The sequence below is a fragment of the Uloborus diversus genome, chromosome 7 (genome assembly GCF_026930045.1).
Source record: "Uloborus diversus isolate 005 chromosome 7, Udiv.v.3.1, whole genome shotgun sequence".
NCBI lineage: Eukaryota > Metazoa > Arthropoda > Arachnida > Araneae > Uloboridae > Uloborus > Uloborus diversus.
Genome location: NC_072737.1, coordinates 108,704,959 through 108,726,301, shown reverse-complemented (window position 1 = coordinate 108,726,301; position 21,343 = coordinate 108,704,959). Strand labels below are relative to the sequence as shown.

General features: G+C 35.2%; 1 protein-coding gene across 4 annotated transcripts in view; it reads right to left on the bottom strand.

Moving 5' to 3' along the window:
* Nucleotides 1-16,417, bottom strand: part of LOC129225807 (sugar transporter SWEET1-like) — a 55,569-nt gene extending 39,152 nt beyond the window's left edge. The window contains exons 1-5 of one of the 4 annotated variants that reach the window (XM_054860317.1): nt 16,350-16,417; nt 16,087-16,258; nt 11,907-11,984; nt 4,970-5,093; nt 981-1,139 (exon numbers count right to left, since the gene is read on the bottom strand). In XM_054860317.1, the coding sequence (XP_054716292.1) occupies nt 981-1,139; nt 4,970-5,093; nt 11,907-11,984; nt 16,087-16,154 (429 nt within the window). In that variant the 5' untranslated portion in view covers nt 16,155-16,258; nt 16,350-16,417. The remainder of the gene's footprint in view (nt 1-980; nt 1,140-4,969; nt 5,094-11,906; nt 11,985-16,086; nt 16,259-16,349) is intronic. The other 3 variants (XM_054860319.1, XM_054860320.1, XM_054860318.1) reach the window with 3 other exon arrangements.
* Nucleotides 16,418-21,343: the final 4,926 nt, after the last annotated feature.

The window sequence follows — 21,343 nt, the reverse complement described above, 5'->3', positions numbered from 1 at the left end:
GCGACAAGTCTCCAAGCCAGTAAACCTGCCACTGCCCTTATTTCAGCATAACACAGAAAGAAATTATCATTTTCTCCAACGAAGTAAGTAATATTATGCTAATTCAACTTTTAATGCAATTCATTTAATGTTTGATGCCTGTATTTTCTATGATGTGGAAAATTAATAAAATTATCCAAAAAAACTTTAATATTTTAAAGTACCAGTATGTTACCGCCATCACAAAACTTTCTTCTATATCTTTCTTATGAATTTTGATCCCTCCCCATGCTTGACGAGAAAGCAATATTACCAACAAAAATAGATTACGCAAATAAAAACTTGAAGACCATCCCAATTTCTAAATTATCGCAAAAGCAAAGCAAAGAGCGAAAATTGAAAGCTATTTTAAAAGCCATGCTTTTACCAATTTCAAATATTTTATTTGTTAATGAACATAAGACGGCAACAGTTAAACATTTTAAATCAGTGAGATAAAATTTCAGATCATTTCCCAACAATTAAAATCATCTCAACTTTCCTTTTGAGTTTTTCCACCTATTTTTTTGCTGCCAAAAATCAGTTTGAAGATATAGACCGTTTGGTGCATTTAGTGTGAAAATCATCCCAATACATTTTAAAAAATTTATAGGAAAGGCAAAAAAATTTCCCATTCCACCCATTTGATTTTTCCAAACGAATTAATTTTTGTTTGAATAATCTTTGGTGTATGGCTTAATTTTTGCTCCCTTTTTTAAATTAGCAGTATTGTCTAATTATTTACAGACAATAATAATTTGAATTGAGCTGGTTCTGAGCTGAATCTTTTTTTCCCCCCATATTCCTTCAAAATTCTAATTAAATTTATGTGGTATCTCAACTTCAGGCCATGTATTAAAATCAAACTATTTGAACTGAATAAGCAATGGTAACTCACTGATAATTGCATTTAAAAGTTAAAACACTAATACTCATCAACAATTTCAACTGACATTACTTACCACAGCGGCTAAAGGTGAACCCATAAACAAAACACCAGCACTACAAGCTGCAATGCCAGATATGCTTCTGGCATTTTCTTGTAAAACTGTATAAGTTGTCAGATAATATAAAAGTCCAATAACAAAAACAGCAAAAAATACTTGTCTGTAAAAGATGCCCTAAAAATAAAATAAAGTGAAAAATATTCTTTTACTTAATAGCTACAAATAAAACTTTGTTCATGAAGGGAGTGAAGTATGAAACTTCATTTCAACTTGTTCCAATTTGAGACAGAATATACTTAATGAAATACAACAGTGAATATTATAATGTAATTATTACATTATTTAAAACATTAACATTGTGAAGACAAAGATAGATTTAATCAGGAACAACACTTAGAATTCTTCGGGGAAAGGGAGGTTAAGAGTACTTAATATACATATGAAATGCACAAATTTGCAAAAATGAGTTTTGGGGTCACAAGGATACCCTCTGTACAGTCCAGATTTATCACTCAGTGACTACCATTTGTTTGGAACAACTCTAAAAAGACCTAGGAGGCCAACAGTTTGATAATGATGCAAGTGTAGAAGGAGGGGCTCAGGGATTACAATACTGGTATATCAAATACCGGTATTAGGAGCTATTATGCTATTTCGTAGTACTGGTATTTGCTGAGGTGGAATACCAGTATTTTCAATATTTGCTAAAAATAAGTTTTTAATTAAAGAGTTTTCAATTCAACTAATTAGATCTCTACTGTTAATTCAATTTTAAATTTCTTTTTCGATGAACACTACCAAAATCCATCTATTGAAGTAAAAATTTGGCTTCAAAAGCACAAATTTGTAGAATATCAATGAATAAAAGTAGCAGAAAGATTTCAAAATGATATTTTTATAACTAGACAGTGTGATGAATTGGACTTTTGTGAGTTTATGTGAAACAAGTTTTTATTTTCTCCATTTCCTTGACTTGCCCTCTCGTGAAAATAATTTTGAGTGTAATTACAAATGTGTTTGTGCTATGAACAATTTATTCCATTCCAACCATCAATTGCAGCAATTCTTTATGATATTAAAAAAATTTATTTGTCTCAACTGTACTAAATTTTGAGAAAACCTTTTTCTTGTTAGTATTAAAAAGAACAGTAATTTGTTGTCGCCGGAATTGGTATGCTGTTCTGTCTTGCTATTCAGCTTTATAACAAGCAAGATAATATTTACAATGCCTTGAACATTTGTAAAGAGGTAAGGCATAAAAAGTTAAAACATATTTTTAGATAATCATTGTAAAGAATTTAAAAAAAAAAAAAAAAAAACTAACAAGATCAATTATATCAAATTTATTGTAAATTTTAAACCTAAGGATTAACAAAAAACAAACACAAACCTTTTCTGACCAAAAGGAAACCATTGAAGATGATCTTAGTATGAGAAAAGAATTGACACTTAAAAAAGTTACAATTAGCTATAAATAATAATGATTAAAAAAAAAACTACCCACTATACAAAAGGAAACCTACACTCACAAAAATGATTTTTCCAAAACAACAAGTTAAAGGCTGGATTATTTGAAGATGAAAGTCTTGCAGGCAACTATAGGAGGTGTATCGGGCATTATTAACAGTACCACTGGCCTGCGTGAATTCAGAAAGAATATTTTCAACTGCAGGAAATTTGTTCACTAAAATAAGTTCCAGGCTTAGTAACAATTAAATAGATGGATAATCCTTCAAAAACCTGACATTTTCTAATCAATTTTTTTTAAAGAAAAATTCTGAAAAAAATTATACTTACTCTTTGTTAGGACCTTATTAAGAGAAAAATAGAGGGAACTCATTTTAAATATGTTACACCCCCCAAAAGAGGAGGTAAAATTTTCATACAGAAAGAGACTGACAAGCAGCACCAGCAAAGTTACAAAAAGAATTTCTTCATCAGTTGTCTAAAATATAAGTATAGTAATAAAGAAATAACTGAAGCCTAAATCAAAAAGTATGGTTATTAAATGACAAAGCAAAATTTATGTAAAACCTCCCTTAACGGATATCCCGAATTTCTTCGAGTACATATTATTCACTTTGAATAGCTTACACTCCGAATAACAGACATTCATTTAAACGAAAAAAAAATGAATTGCTACATTAAAACTTTAAGTTAGCCATACACAGTATGAGAAAATTTACAAAAGCAAAAGTTACCTTCTCATTAGCTGTAAATTGTTTTATGGTTCAGGAAATACAAACATAAAACAAAAAGCGAATCAGCATTATTAATAACATACTATTTTACTTTTAATTTAAAGCAACTACGGAATTTATAGCAACTTCACAAACCTATTTGAGCAACGTTTAGATAAACAAATTTCTAATCGATAAATCTCTTTTGGAACAATTCCTCTGAACAACAACATTTTTTTTTCTTTTGAAATAAATGGAATTATTCCACTAATACATTTTTTATTTATCGTTTGCCAAATTTAACTTCTTTTTTTCAATCAATCTTATTTTCCAAAATTGATTCGTATTGGATCTAATGTATTGGAAATAAATCCTTTTATTCTATGCAATGCATTACCAGTGCTTGAGAAATAATGCTAGGAGAGTGATTTTTTTAGGACAGGAGTATGACATTTTCCATGGAATTTGCCTGTTAGGTAGGCCCAGGATTATATTTAAGGTAAATAATGTTATTTTTCTATTCTAACCTCTTAATTCAACCATACACTATGAGTAGAGTTAAAATTTTTCGTTTATTTAGAACAGAAATATTGTCCAGGAGAAGAACAGCGAAAATGTAACCTACTCTATTCTTGAACTTCAAAATGTTAATGAGAACAGCAGACAAATCATATTAACAAAATGCTCAAGAAATCCAACAAAATGGTGACAGTAAACAGTTTTACAGTACAGCAGATTAAAAATTCGTTTTTTTATCTATAATAATTGAACTCATTCCTAGGACAAGAGAATGACATGAAAACCTGGGGACAAAGTTTAAATCGATGTACCTTGAAGATTTAAATAATTTAATTTATTTAAAGAATGCTATTCCACACCTTTAAGTATGCTTAATTTTGTACTACAAATTGAATTTGTGGAATGTTGATATAAAACTTTAAAAATAATTTAACTCCATTTGAAAAGCAAAAAGGGACACGACAAAACTGTGACTTTCTAGTTATTTAAAAATTTTTGAAGAAAAACTAAATGAGTTATTGTTTTAATAAGAGTAGAATAACATTAGATAAATTATTTCTAACCATTAAAAAATGAAAACACTTTCTGAGTTAAAAAATATTTGTATTAGGCTACTGTGATATGATATTGTTAGGAGTTTGGAGAATCACCCAGATGCATTATGCTTTCCACTATTATTATTTTTTTTTATTATGATATTTGTTCCCTCATTTTATATTTGTACACAATAAGTAAATAATGCACTTTTTACACAAAACAATAAAATATGGCAACAAAACATTGTGCTTTTGACTGTTTTTTGAGAAATTTCTAATACCGGTATCCCGATAAAAAAATACTGAACACTGGTACTGCATTTTTAGTCTGTTATTGCAATCCCTATTTGTGCACAACTGATGCTGCACACGTCCCTCTTCTTTCTATGATGACGGCATCAAAAACTTGACAATCTGATAAAGAAAATGTGTATCAGAGGAAGGATACTATGCAGAAAAACGATGGTTTAAACAAGTTTTTTTTTTTTTAAATTCCAGTTAATATTTAATCTAGCCTCATACATACTTTCAAAATTGATGTTTAACTTCATTCAGCAGTTATTTCAAAAACTCTCAATTAAAATAAGGTTTTCCTTAAACTTAAAAAAATATATATTTTTTCCAATTTCTTATTATTTTTCATAATCATGATGTTTTTCTTTATATTTTCCTGGTCATATAACAGGTATAAGAGCTATTAAAGACTAAATGATGAGTGTAACATTTCAGGATTAGCAAAAAAGAAACAAAACAAAAAGGCATAATTTACCTTATTAGATGCAAACCTGGCATACCACAAAGTATACAGTGATTGAAGAGTCACGCCTGTGGCGTTCACAATCATTAAAGCTGAATCACTGATCAATATGCCATAGCGCAACCATAAAGAGCAGCTGGAAAAACAGATATGAAATATTGGAAAAAAATAAGGTTTGAAACATCATCATACACATACATGAAAAACAATAAAATTCTGGCCAGTTTTGTAAATACCAGACGGAAGTAAAAGAAGAGGGGGGGGGGGTACATTACGAAACAGTTCAGTCTACCAACCAACATTCGCATTAGTAAAATGGAACTTTTATATGTGTATATTTGGCAACATTTAAATAAAAAAAAAAAACTGACAAAAGCAAGATATTTGTAAGTGTTTTACATGTTTTATAATATTAAAAATTTAAACATTAATTGAATAAAAAAATAACTAAAAAAAATATCATTTTCAGATTTCCAGTTGCTAAGTGGTAGCATGGATTGTCTGACTTTCATCCCTTTAATGGGCCAATAAAATGAGTACTTGGCATGCTTGGGTACTAAACACTGGGAGTTCGGCTGACTAAATTATCAGAATATCTGGACTGCCCCCCAGACAGAGCCCATGGTCAAGAAAATGAAGATGGGGACAGCAGGCATTGGACCCCATTTTCTGTTGTGTCACTGAGTTTAAATAAAGTTTAAACTTTAATTGAATAAATAATTTTAAAAAATTCATATTTTCACAGAAGTATTTTAAAATCACATACGGAAAAACTCCTTTACGACTTCAGAGTCGTGGCCCTCCACTTAGGGTACACTGACCAGTGAATGAACACATAAGTGCAATTTTATTTAAAATTAGCATCCTTAAAAGCACATGATAGTAAAAATATTTTAGACAATATATATCCTAATTATTCTTAAAAATTTAAAACATTTAAGATTCTGCATCAAGGTTTTTGGGGGTTTGAAATGAAGAAAAATGAGACAACCCAGTGAATGAACATTCCTACCCAGTGGATTTACACAGTATTTTCTAGTACCATATTTTCCTGTACATTATCCGCGGTGGTATATAATTTGCAAGTACTAAAATCGGCCTGAAGAAAAAAATCTTTGTATAATCGGCGGCGGCGTATGATCCGCGGATAATACGATGCAAAAAAATGAAGTATTGATTTAACATGCAATTTTAGCAACTAAATTAAAAATGTGAAGAAGTAATAACTTTTAAGGAATATTCAAAACTAATATAAAAAATAATGATTTTTTCTCTAAATTGTATTATAGCACTTTAATTACTTGAAGACAAAGAGTCAAGAAAGGAGCAAACAGTCTAATCTTGTGCAAATGAAGGCTTCTTCCTTTACTGCATGTTGTTCATTTTACATAATCTGAATCCAGTGGCCACTCGTGTCTTATTTTAGTGGGTGAGCCCATTGTGTAAAGTTTTCACAATAATATTTATACAGATAAAATGAAGAGAACTCTAGTTAGTAATGCTGAGCAACAAAATCTAGTCCTTTTGCAGTTTCTTTATTTCGAGCTTCTCTTCAAGCGTCAAAGTTGATATTGGTGGTTTTAAAAAATAATCCACTTGATTATTTTTTTAAATTTAAAGGTAAACAATCTAAATTTAAAGACACCCAACCCTTGCAACTAGTATAATCAAATTACTATTACACTATTAATAGCAACAACGATTTCCCCCTCGAAGTCCCAGCAGGCCACCTCAACGTGGTGAGGGGGTATCCCTGGGCGGAACGGTTGAAGAACGTCGGCAGTGTATACTTCTGGCAGGGTCTCCCAAGGTGTGAAAGCCATTCCATTATGCTCAACTAAGGTCTGCAGGTGAAGGAGCAAAGTCAGTCTTCTATCTTATGTCCTAACATCTAGCCAAGGTGCTCCAGGTTTTCTGATCAACAGAAGCTGTCAAATTATCCCCTCTTACCATGAGTCAAAACATCATAGATTACCATACTGCATCGCCCGGTGTGCAGGTTATCAGGTGCGTGGCCTGAGTTTAGGCAGAGGGTCATTCTAAAAGCTTGATACGGTCTCCACGTGTTCATAAAATAAAATCACTGAGGATTATCCAGGCCAACATGAATGGACTGTTTTCCTATGCCATGAAGGTTAAACTGGATCAACTTCTGAAACTCGCTAATACCCACAAGGCCCAGATAATTGCCATACAAGAAATGAAACTAAAGGATGAAATGATACTGAACATCAAAGGCTTTCATATAAATAGATTAGACAGAGTTTTTAACACAGAGTTTTTTAGACAGAGTGTTCGTTTTTAATTAGAGACGTAAACTATAAAGCTATCTCATTGCCGCCTACAAGAACAGATCTTGAAATTTAGGGCATCACCATTTTTTGGGTCAACAGAAATTAAATATTTTTAACATACATCACCTTCCTAATCAGGGTTGTTTACCATTATCTTTCTTAGATCTGGCTGAATTCAATGTCCCATGTCTTTTCATGTGAGATCTTAATGCCAAGCTCACCTTCTGGGGATGCACTGCAAACAACATCAAAGGATGTGACCTCCTTAACCAGGCAGACAACAGAGCTTTTTTTCTTCCTTAATGATGGCTCCCCAACCCACCACTCTTTTAGCTACAATACTGCTGAAGCCCTCGATGTTTCTCTTGCTAGCGCGGATGTCTACCCACTCTGCCAGTGGTTTGTTTTAAGTAATATAAGAAGTGACCACCTCCCGATCAAAATAGAACTAAATTTGCCCCAGAAGTGTCCCCTTGTGTTTGAAAAGTTTTGGACTGTCAAGAAGGCTGATTGGCAGACTTATGCTGAACTAACTGAAAAAGACTTCTACTCCCTTCCACTTTCGCATCAACTCAACAAAAATTGGCTTAATTTCAAAGAAGTTGTGATTCATTCCGCTAAGAAAACTATACCCAGAGGGAATTCCAAGCACTTTAAATACTACTATATAATTTACTTACACAGTGACCCTTGTTTAGAACCTCTGGTTGTGAAGAGAGACGAACTGTATCGTAAACTCAGGAGGACCAACAGCGACAGTATACATGTCGAGTTTAATAAAACTAATGCTGCAATTAAAGGTATATACGCAGAAAAAAAAGAGTGCATCATGGTACGAGCTCTGCAGTAAAATTGATGCAAGAACAAACAACACTAAGCTATGGAATACTGTTAAAGCGCTGAGTAGAGACCGTCCCCAAAAGGAGGTCTGCAACACTGTTTTCACTACAGATGGTCAACCCCCAAACAATGCTGTTAATGTCCTTGGTAGCCATTATCAGAAAATGAGTAGATTAAATTCTCACAAAACTGACAAACATACTGAAACACAGGCAAAAATGACTATACACAAGTGCCGTAGTTCAGCCCTTGGTGATCGTGTCTTTCTGGTTGACTCTATGCAAGAATTGCTCCTTGCTCTTAGAGTCGTTGATCCAAAGAAATCACTTGGACCAGATAATATTCAAGGTAATGTGCTTACTCATCTCGGCCCAAGCAGCACCAAATATTTATTGGATGTATTTAATCGATCTTGGAAAAAAGGCTGACTGCCCGATAAGTGGAAAAGAGCTCCTGTCATACACATTAAGAAACCAGGCAAAGCTACTAGTTCCCCTGAGAGCTATTGCCATATTGCTTTCACAAGTATACCTTGTAAGATCATGGAAAGAATGATTTTAAGAAGACTTACCTAAATTTTAGACAACAATGACCTGCTGCCTAAGGAACAACATGGATTTTGCAGAGGGCATAACACTGAAGATCAAATCCTTTACTTTTGCCAAAATGTCAGAGACGCCGAAAATTTGAAACCAACCAATCACACTGTAGCAGCATATCTGAACTTATCAAAAGCGTTTGACATTGTTTGAAAAAACAATCTTTTACTAAAAATGTATGAAAGATTTGGAATAAAGGGAAGAGCTCTCTCTTGGATTTCGACTTTTTTAGATCAAGAGTTATAAGAGTTAAGTATTATGAATCTCGGTCTAGGGACTTTAAGATCAGCCAAGGCGTTCCCCAGGGATCAATTCTAAGTCCCACACTCTTTTCTATGTATATGGCTGGAGTAGAAAAGGTAATAACTGAAAATAGTGGCATTGGCTTATTCGCAGATGATATTGTGCTTTGGCATTCAGAACATGACGTCCCTTTCTTCCGTAGAAGCTACTCTGTTTCAGTCCTTGGACAGTGTTAGTGAGTTTGCTAATGTCCAGAAACCATCTTTCAACCTCACGAAATCCGTGGTGAGTTTTTTCACCACAAATAAACACCTTTACAATTATAAACCATCTATATTCATGAAGGGCCAAGCACTCCCATACGAAAAAAATCCCAAATATCTTGGACTTACCTTAGATCAAGAGATTCTTTGCAATCGCCATATTGAGGATTTAGTTTAAAAAAACAGAAAACGCCTTAATATTTTAAAATAAATCTCTTGATGAGGTTAGGGTGCAGATGTATCTACCCTGAAATTTACCTATACTTCTTTAACAAGAACTATTCTTGGAGTATGGTTCTGCCATCTTCTTTTGTGCCTCCAAATCCAACCTGAAAAAACTTGAAAGAATTCAACAGAGTGCTTCTAGAATGATTGCAGGCCTTCGAAACAACTGCCCTATTAATTTAGCCCTGTACAAATGCAATCTCCAACCCTGAACTTGAGAAGGAAATATCACATGATCAACTACTACAACAAACTGCTCCAGCAACAACTGCACAGAACCTCACAATATTTAAAAAACTGGAAAAATAATCCACTGTTAAAACATAATAGTCCGTTTTCCTACGCTCTTTTACAAAACCTACTGAACTCGGATGTAGAACCCTTCTGCTTGACTTCCTCTATAAACCCCGTCGATGGACTCCAGGGGGTCACATTCCATCCTGATTTAGCGCTTAGTATCAATAAAAAGATTGATTACCCAGAATTGCTTAAACAACTGGCACTGGAGGTTATTAGCAGGATTCCTATCAACACAGTCAAGATCTACGCCGATGACAGTAAATTGGAGAACAAAACAACTGGCAGTGATGTTCTAATTGAACTCTACAATTGCTCCTTCAAAATTCAGAAAAGAAACGCTGAACATGTGGTCGTCTTCAGAACAGAGCTTATCACCATCATGAGTGGTCTTTCATTTGTTGCTAATAACATGCTAGACAATGCTTTTTTGGAAATCTGGATCCTCTATCCAGCACCTTTCAAATTGGTCGACCATTGACGACATCGCAAGCAGGAGTGTGATTCACCTGATGAAAGTCCTGTCCTTGTGGTGACCTTATCCACCTACAGTGAGTCCCCTCGCATGTTGGTCTTCCCGGGCAAAAAGTAGCTGACGACCTTGCCAAGGCCTGTGCTCCTGTTGACCCAGCAGACCAAACGCGATTAACTTCATCTGAGATTTCCTCCATGGCATGGGAACTCTTAAGAAAAACCTGGGTGAAGCCTCCTTCTCACCCATGGTACTTACAGAGACACCCAGGAGCCGCATTAACATTTAAGGGATCCAGAGTGTATCAAACGATTTTCTTGAGATTTTCCACGGGCCACCACGGGGGTTAGATGCTTGGTTTCTGAGGATGGCGTAAAAAATTACCTTATTTGCCCCAAATGCAATGACGCCCCATTTTCTGCCCATCACATCCTCCAATGCCTGGGTTTTTCCAGAGAAGAGGCTGGGGCCAATCCACTGCTTTTCTCGGACTTCTTGCCATCTATGGACTCATGGATCTAGACTAGTTTCATTAGACCAGATAGAGATTAGTACACAGATAATCCGTGGCAGTGTATAAGCTGCACCTCATTAATTTTACACTTCTTTAACAGATAATTCACTGACTACGCAGTAAAATAAGGTAATTTTCTTTTTAGAAATGCATAAAAGAAAGTTACTACTGCAAACTTACCAAAGAAATTTTTTTTGAAACATTATGTTTTGAAAAAACTTATGAGCTGTTCATTCACTAGTTTGTCTACCTTATACTGTTTTGAGTAAAAGAAAAAGCTTTGTAGCATCGATACACTACTCTCCAGGGTCTTCCATACCAACTACTATGCATAGTTTAACTGGTTGTATAGGGCCCTGAAGAGAACTCTTTGTCTTGTTCCAGAAAAGAGTTGAATAACCTCTGACCCAGCATCCCCATAGACATTGATTTGAAATAGGAATTTGAAGGACTTAGTGACCACAAACATATTTAACATGCCTTAGCCACCATCAGTGAACATGGAGGATCTTTGACCAGCTAGTCTTGAACCCCAGACCCTCCAGATTACGAGCCCTATGCCTTATTGATCAGGAAACCACGGCCCTAACATCAATATAAAAAAGTATTTAGCAACCAAAGTTAACAAACAAAGTGTAAAGCTTAATAAAGTAAAAAAACACTAAATCCAGAGTACTCAGGGCCATGATCTTTTCAAATTTTATAGTTTTACAAAGCTCCTGTTTTCCAAATTTTACTAATGTTGGCATTAATGCTACTATGCAACTATTTTTTTTTTCTTTATCAATCTCTTGAAAGCCAAGCAGAAAAACACAACTTTTGGGCATAAACAAAGCAAAGAAAGACGTGGAATATCACGAAAGAAATAATAAAATTGCCAAATTATCTGGCTTTTGATTTGAATCTCAAATCTAAACAAAGTTTAAAAAAAAAAAAAAAAAAGAAGCTTCTCCAACGTTACATAAGAAACTGTGTTTGACGCAACTAACAATAAAGATACATACTCAAGATACAGCTTTTTGGAAACCTTTGGAGGGGGTCTGAACCCTAAAATAAATTGTACCTAGCATACGGTCCTGCGTAGAACTAATGTCAAATGTTCATAAAAAGTGCCAAAATTTAAGTACAAGAAATGATGTATTAGTTTCAGAAAAAAACCCAATGCATTTAACAGAGAAAGAACAAATGTTACTAATACAAACCTTACTAATCCACACACAATCGGAAGAGCAGATATATCATTTGTGCTCTTCTTAGCATAAATTTTTCTACATATTTCTCTGGGAAAAATAGAAAAGAATGTCATTAAAAAATAAATATCGCACAGCAAGTATATTTCATTGCAAGTTGCATTCTTAAATGTCTAAATGTGCACAGCATACAAAAGAAAATTAAGAAATGCAAAAAAAGGCAAAAACTATCAAATAAAAAAATTGAATAATTACAAAATATGATTTTACTTAGCTAACAAATAAATTGTAACTTTTATTCATTTTTTTTTAAAATGATGAACTAGTTTTAAGTTAATTTTTCCAAGAAATCCTTAAAGAGGATATATTTCTATTTTGCCCTCAAAGTATCACTGTTTTCTCATTTCACAACGCTACTAGGAACTTTGATTATATTTGAATGTATAGTAACAAGGTACAGTGAAACCTGTGTATAATGATACTGTCTATAACGATAACCTGTCTATAACAATATTTTTTTTGCCCCCCCCCCCCCAAATGTCAGCATGAATAATCAAACTGTCTATAACGATATTTCTTTAGGTTCCAACAGTAGCGTTGTAGAAAGATTTTACTGTATATGCAGCAAGTTTCCTGTTCTAAAAAATGCTCAAAGGAACAGTTTGATTAGACTTAAAAGATTCACTCACCACTTGGCTGTTAAATATAATAAGCATCTGACCGTGGATCATTTTGATATTTTTTCATTCCAAGTTGATTCTTTCTTGGTTAACCCAAATTTGTTGTCTGAATATGGTCAAAAGTTCATATGTGATATTTTTCCCATTTAGTAAATATGATAGAATAAGCCATGTTCAATAAAGGTCGCTTATGGTCTACTGCAGGGGCAGGGTTGCCTAAAGTGGGGGGGGGGGGGGGGGATTATGGCGCAAGTTGTGCCATCAAAATTTTTTGGCGATTTTTAATTTTTTTTTATTTATTTTAATGTACTTATTAATTGATTTATTTTTAATTTAAGTTATTTGATTGTTTATCTTTGCCTTTTTATTTTGTTTTTAAGTATTTTTTTCTGTTCATATTCGATATCATTTTTTTTTATTTAGTTTGTTATGTGAGTGTGCATGTCATTGGCATAGCAATCATAATAATAATTTTAAAAAAGGAACTGATGTGATATACCCCACCCTTGGCGACTTTTTCCTGTTGGCGCCAAGAAAGCGTTGCCAAGAAAACGATGTATGACGACATATGTCATACATCGTTCTTAGCGATGCTTTTTTAGCGCCAACAGGAAAAAATCAGATAAAAAAACATGATCAAAGCACTTCAGAACATAATATATATAAAAACAACATAAAAGCACAACAAAAAACATCACAAATATATGCTTCAAAAATGTACAGGGCCGGGGTTTTTTGTAAACATATTAAAATACAATGAAATAAATTATTGTATTAATTACAAGTCGAAATTAATGCATTAATTTTTTTTTCATCATTTCTCCGGGATACGAGCCCTCGGTCTCATAGTACTTTCGTAATGAGACCTCGGCTCGCCGGCCCTGCCTCGGTCTCATTACGAAAGTACTATGAGACCTCTGGCTCGCCAGGACCTCGCTCCGCTCGGTCCGTTATCCCTCCGACTGTTAATATACATTACAGTCGGAGTATGGTCACAGTTATGTATATTTTCATGGAGACACCCAAGGGTGGCTCCTTCCGTTCAGTGTACAATAATGACACAGTTTTAAGTGTGAAATATGCACCATTATTGTGCAGATTTATTAATAAAATTCAGCATTTTTAAGAGTACAACCGAAAGAACTTTCAATTGTCAACATAAAATTCAGTGCCTAAAGGAGGCACGTTAATAGAATGTCTAAATAATTCGTGGCATCGATAAGAATTAACTTTTAGAACAAAACAACCGTACTATTTCTGTAAAATTAATTTACATACAGTAAAAATAAAGTTAAAAACTACAAGAACCCCTCAAGGATTTGTAAAAACAAAGAATTTTGGAAGTGAGAGGTTTTTTTTTGAATTCTAAAATAAAGAACTTACCTTTTTATATGGTATAAATATTCACACTCAGTCGAAAACAATACATCATATGACAATGGCACGTTACAGATACACACCACGTTGGAGTTAACTTTTAATTAACCTTCAAGTTTGAAGAAACTGGCATTTTCTAATGTTTTTACTTCAAAACACAACTACTGAATCTAAAGTAACACAAAATAAGCATTCCTGTAAGGTATATTGCACAAAACAATACGTATCTCTCCTGCGTAAAACCAAGTAAAGAACCCAAGTAAACAAGTTCGAACAGATCTGTAAGATTGCCTTCGGGTTGCTAAACACAGGTTAGTTTGGCCAGGGATGCCATGCATAAAAAATTATCGCCTCACTGGCGAGAAAAATATTTTAATTTTGTGCAAAAAAATCGAATGTCGCCAAATGGGGGGGTATATCACATCTGTACCTTAAAAAATTAAATAAATAAATAAAATATTAAAAAAAATTAATCTTTTTTTTAAATGAATGAAATTTAAAATAAAAAAAAGAGTTAAAAAAAGGGAAATTGAGGTTGAAAAAAATGGGGGGGGGGATGGACAGCTCTGAGCAGGGATTCAAGTTTTTTTGACTTTGAAGAAATTTAATTTTCTCATGGTTCCCCAGCCTATCTCTAGAATATTATATTCATACGTATATAGGTAGGTTGTTTTTTCGCAAGCTCCGTTTTCACAGTAGGAAAGCCAGGTGGGCGGCAGGTGGCTGGTTTGTGTACTAGAATACTGTACATACCCTGTCCAAACACTCAGTTACTGTCTAGTCCAATATCCCATTTCCAGTTAAGCTACAGACACGAAAACATAGCTGTCTCTATCGAGTCACCTGCCAAATGTGAATTGAGAAGTGTTATTCGTTTCGCGCAAGCAGAAGGTAACAGGGCAGCAAAAATTCATCGAAGAATAAGTCATGTATATGGAGACAACTTAATGAGTGCTGGTGTTGGTTTTAAGTGGTGCCGAAAATTTAAAGAGGGCAGAACTAATGCGCATGATGAAGGGGGTCAAAGACACAAGTCTGTGGCTACAGACAACCTTGCTCAACAAGTCGACAAAGGGGTTAAGGAAAATTGAAGATTCACGATAAGTGAATTATCGATGCAATTTCCAGAAGTTTCAAGATCATCCCTACATTCTATAGTTATAGAATGGTTGCGATATAGAAAACTTCGTGCTCGCTGAATCTCAAGGATGTTGACTGATAATCACAAAACTCTCGAATGGGTGCAGCTTTGTCATATATTGAGTGTTACAATGTTGATGGAAATGATTTTTTGAAATCCATTGTGACAGGTTATTAAACATGGGTTCAATATGATACTCCCGAAATGAAACGACATTTGATGCAATGGATGCACACTAATTCATCAAATATAGACCCCTTCATCACCATACTTGGATCACTAGGTACTTTCTCCTCATAATGACAACAAGTTTCTGCCTTCTGGACAAAGCGCACTCTATATTCGGCTGCAACCTTGCTGGTCAATGGAGAAATAAGCTGAGACCAAGTAAAATAAGTAGTCTCCAGTGCAGTGTCAGAATTTTGGGTGAAATTCTGCACTTTGCTTTAGAAATCAGATTAGTTTGTTAAACTCACGAATATGTAACCTTTTTGCGTCATTATTTCTGGTAAATATTTGCATTTTTACGAGCGATGCAGCACGGAGTGTTACATTTGTTTGAATTGAACGTGCGCGCTAACCAATAAGAGCTCACAAACAGTTGCCGATCTCCTCTAATTTGCCAATAGGTAGCTAAAAAGTGACGATTTATCTGCTAAGTCGGTTTTTCTTCCGTGTCTCGTGAGATCATTGTCAAGAAACTTTGCGAACAAGTATAGCTGTATAATAGCTGTCTTCACATCTATTTGCAAGCTTGAAAAAGCTTTCTCTTAAATGATACAATAGATATAATACATTAGAATTAAGCTTTATCATTCGATGTTTAAGCATCTCATTTAGGAGCAAGATACAGCACAAACAAGATGTTCCGCCCAGAACTAAACGAGTCTACTTTCCCGTTTACCAACATGAACTTTCTAATATCTAATCCATATTCTCTTACTTAGAAATCCTATCATCAGCTATTCAATTAACAATAATTAGTTTTACTTACGTGCCAGAAAGGAAAACAGCTATGGTACACACTGTTGCGGCTTGTCCAACTAAGTTTTTCAAGTCCATATCTTTCAGAACACATGGGCGATCTTCCTCTAAAATTAAGACACTTTTGAACTGTGTACGTGAAAGACAACCGCAGGGGACCTACGGGAAGGCCTGAAATTGAGCTATAAATACAATTTTGTACTTTAACAACGAAAGTTAGTTTAATTTATAAAATGCAAATAATAACAATGATAAAAATTGAGAACAACATACCTGCGAGTTACTTAAACTGACACATTGACATCGGCAAAAATTTGATCACTACATACACATTGCGTAATATGTTGCCAAACAGCTAATGGACATTGCCAAATACTTTTATTATCGTATCTTTTGTTTACTTTACGGCTGTGAACAAAAAGTCATATTTTTATGAGAAATCCAGCCTTTAAATTTTAAAGAAAAAGTAAAATAGATTGTACAGAAATTTTCAATTTCAACAGCTGTGATTGATTAGATTTTATTATAGTGGATTTTTTGATTGGCTCTTCAGGTCTTACTGGAATATCTTCAGACTAAACATCAAACTTTTTCCTGCTACCAGATGAACTTTGTTCATCCAACACCACACTAGAGTATTTTGCAGAGATTTTTTGTGTTTCATTGTGTAAAACTATACTGTTAATTTCTGTGTGCGTCTGTCTGTTGTCTGTGGGTGTGTATGTGATATCTCCTCCTTGCTGGCAATGTGATGCAGGACATCCAGGAGAAGTCATTTTGCCCTGTCTCACCCTTCTTAAATCTTAAGGGGTGGACATCTAGGGGTGAAGAACATTATTAAAATCAGCACTCGTCACCCGCCGCAGGCATCGTTGAACTATTATTTAATGTGGCGAACAGGTGGTTGGCGAGCGGAACAAGCAGGAGGCGAAGTTCCAGTGTATATCAGTAGTGATTGCCTTAACAAAAATTACTAATTGCTTGACTTCCGCACATATTTTATTTCATTTCGCAATTTTATCCTGTACAGTTTCGATTGATTACATGATATTTGTAAAATATTATTATTATAGTTTTTCCGTGGTAGCCTGATCGGTAAGGCATTGGACTCGGGGCCGGAGGGCCTCGGGTTCGATCCTTGCTGGTCGAAGACCCACCGTCGTCATTAAAGGGGACTGGGCGACGTTAAATATGCTCGTGGTCTCAATGTCCTCCAAGTGAAACGATACCTCTGGGGGTGCTAGTACCAGGTAGCTATTAGCTCTTGGACTAGTTCTAAATTCTCATTAACTGCTCGATCCGGTGATGGTGCTGCCATCTATCGGTATATAAAAAAATGGAGGTAAAAGGCACTCAGTATGCAGACCTCGACATAAATGCAGTTGAAGTCAGTTGTGACTCTGAATCGAATCAAATTATGACTGAAGTAATAAAAAGAAAGGAATAATTAATTTGAATTCTGAAATTTTGAATTCAAATGATGTTTTTCGCAATCACGAGCTGCGACAGGACTCTACTCATTGGAGTTATTGTTTTTAGAAACTGCTCCTGTCCCTCCTCTTGGGCGGTTACGTGTGTATAGTTGTGTATGTGTAGGCGAGTGAAGTGAGTATGCAAATGTGAGGACCCCATTCTCTCAATGGATTTTAGTTGAGAACAGCTCATCGATTAACAGTACGGATGCTGTCAGTCTCATTTTTTGGTCCTTTTTTTTTTTTTTTTCAATCCCCCCTCTTCTATTCGCAAAGAAAATCGGTGGAGTACGTTACGTACAAATAAATAATTTTATTGAGCAATCACGATTGCTTATTGTTTTCATTTGACCGTCCTTGGCGTTTGGTTCCTTTTTCAACCCCACCGTCCTCTGTAGGCGCGACTCCTCCGGCTGCGGTCCTGAGCACTGTCCCCCACAATTGTGTGTGTGTGCGTAGACCTGTGTAAATGCACGTTGGCGTGTGTGTAGTATATGTGTGTAAAGGCGGATGTGTGAGTGCGTGGAGAAGCGAATTCCGGGGGACAGTGCTCAGGACCGCATTGTGTGTGTGTGTGTGTGCGTAGATCTGTGTAAATGCACGTTGGCGTGTGTGTAGTATATGTGTGTAAAGGCGGATGTGTGAGTGCGTGGAGAAGCGAATTCCGGGGGACAGTGCTCAGGACCGCATTGTGTGTGTGTGTGTTTGTGCGTAGATCTGTGTAAATGCACGTTGGCGTGTGTGTAGTATATGTGTGTAAAGGCGGATGTGTGAGTGCGTGGAGAAGCGAATTCCGGGGGACAGTGCTCAGGACCGCAGCCGGAGGAGTCACGCCTGCAGAGGACGGTGGGGTTGAGAAAGGAACCAAACGCCAAGGAAGATCAAATGAAAACAATAAGCAATCGTGATTACTCAATAAAGTTATTTATTTGTACGTAACGTACTCCACCGATTTTCTTTGCGAATAGAGGAGGGGGGGAATTGAAAAAAAAGGACCAAAAAATGAGACTGACAGCATCCGTACTGTTAATCGATGAGCTGTTCTCAACTGAAATCCATTGAGAGAATGGGGTCCTCACATTTGCACACTCACTTCACTCCAGCTCCTGATCTATGAAAACAATAACAGAATTAAAAAAAATACTAAGCACTTTTCATAATGCACTCAAACGACAAAATAACTTTTCTGGGCAGAAAGGACACTTTAAGTACTCCTGTGGTTTTCAAAAACTCCAGGAAAATGACACCACAACCGAAGAAAAGTGCGGCTCAAGCAGTGGCGGATTGGTTCAAAAAAACGGCCCCGCATAAAGGATGTCGCGGCCCAATAGCTCCTAATACTAATTTTTACCAAACGATTGGGAAACGATATACCTTAAATATGAAGAAATCATTAGTAAAAATTAAATACTTAAAAAAACAAAAAAATAACGGAATGGATCCTTTTTGTGTTTTAATGGTGAACAATTGATACAAGATAAGCTAAATCCCAACAAAACATAAATGTGAAAAAGAAGCCAAGTTCGGTCGAAAGGAGGTTCGAGGTAGACGGTGTCCCCGACAAAAAATAGTTCAGATCTAAACAGTTACCAAGTTCCATGGCAGTTCCACATAAATGTTGGATTTTCCCATGTTCTTCAATTCATTTAGAAAACAATTTTTTACCTTCTTTGATAATGGATTTTAAACTTGCGGCAAGTTCTAGTCATCGCTATTTTTTTTTTTTTTTTCAAACTTGCCAAGTTTTAAATCCATTATCAAAGAAAGTAAAAAATTGTTTTCTAAATGAATTGAAGAACATGGGAAAATCCAACATCTATGTGGAACTGCCATGGAACTTCGTAACTGTTTAGATCTGAACTATTTTTTGTCGGGGACACCGTCTACCTCGAACCTCCTTTCGACCGAACTTGGCTTCTTTTTCACATTTATGTTTTGTTGGGATATCATTACTTTTTGAAAAGCTAAATCAAAGGTTATGTTCTAATTCAGACGATTATAAATGCAAAAGCGTATAGAACTATATGATTTCCTTTTTTTCCCCTGCTTTTACGCTTCACTGGTTTGCGGTTTCTCTTTATTAGAAGTTTTGAAGATGTTTCGATAGCTGGAGACTTGGTGAGATCGCCAATTTTAGGCAGTAATCGTCTGTTTTTCGCATTTATCAGCAAGGCCAAAATACATTAGTTCTTGGTCTTTGACGTCCTCAGATTTGTCGACAATTAGGAAAATTGCTGACTCATCTCAAAATCTGTCTGGAATTTATTGTTCAGGGGGATAATCATAACGTAGATCGTAAAATATGCAGAATTGGCGAAAATATTTCTCAATTGTTGAAATTATTGCTGCCATTTTTGCTCCTCCTGTAAAATTTTGCATTTAATTGAGATTTTGTAAATTTTAAAGCTGATTATTTTTGATTTTAAAGGCTTAGCTCTAGATTTGCAATTTTAATTATTTGATGGATCATTTTTCATTTTAGCGGAATTTAAAATATCGTTTAAAGCCCCATTTTGGTTAGAAATTTAATTGTTAATTTAAAACATCAACAACCTTGTTTTGGCAACGTTTGACGAGCCCTTTTGTTTTGATTTATTTGGCGAAATATATTGCAATCGGGCTGTGGTAGCCCGATCGATAGAGTGTCGGATTCGGGGCCGGAGGGTCCTGAGTTCGAACCTCGATGGTCGAAGACCCACCGTCGTCATTAAAGGGGACTGGGCGACGTTAAATATGCTCGTGGTCTCAATGTTCTCCAAGTGAAACGATACCTCTGGGGTAGCTATTAGCTCCTGGACTAGGTCTAAATTCTCATTAACTGTTCGATCCGGTGATGGTGCTGCCATCTATCGGTATATAAAATAATGGAGGCAAGGCACTTAGTATGCAGTCCTCGACATAAATACAGTTGTAGTCAGTTGTGACTCTGAATAGGAATAGGAATAGTACATTGCAATCGCGCGGGGGGGGGGGGGTAAAGTAATTACGCCGTGATGCTCATAATAAATAGCGTAATTTTTTTGCTACTTTGATGCAGTTTTTTTTGACTTTTTAGATTTTTGGAACTACTTTGATATACCCCCCCAAATCGGAAATTTGGCGACTTTTTTTGTTTTTGTTGACACAAAACTTTGTTGCCACAAAAATTGTTACCACAAAACTTTAAAAAAAACTCAAAAAATGGTACAAAATACAAGAAAATACTTAATTTGGCAACAGCAAAAACCTAAAAGCTGAAAAAACCTAAATTGGCAACACCAAAATAAGAAACAGCAACCCTAAAAAGTCCGTAGGAAATGCCAGATTTGGCGCGTAATTTTTGGGGGTGTATATCAAAGTTATACCAGATTTTTCCCTTTACATATGCATGAAAATCTATCTTTATGCCAAATTTCAAGTATGTGAGACACTTGGAAGTTCGTAAACATTTTGATGAGTGAGTGAGTCAGTGTTAAAAATGACACTTTTCAGATCTTAATAATTCCATAACTATAAGAGGTACACTCATGAAATTTGGGATTATAGGTCTACTATGCAGCTCTATTAGACATACAAAATTTCAAGCACGTAGATTTAATAGTTTTTGAGAAATTAGGGGGTCAAAAGTAGATTGAAATGGTTCGTGTAAGATACACACTGGCAGATGTGTCGCCTGATTTCCGAACTTGGCTGACACACTTTGGTGTCTAAATCTTGGTTTGTAAAAAAAAGGGGGGCGGGGGAATAAAATAATCCATTTAAATATTTTTAAATAATTGGAGCTTCATTATTTCCGTAATGATATCTTCTAACATA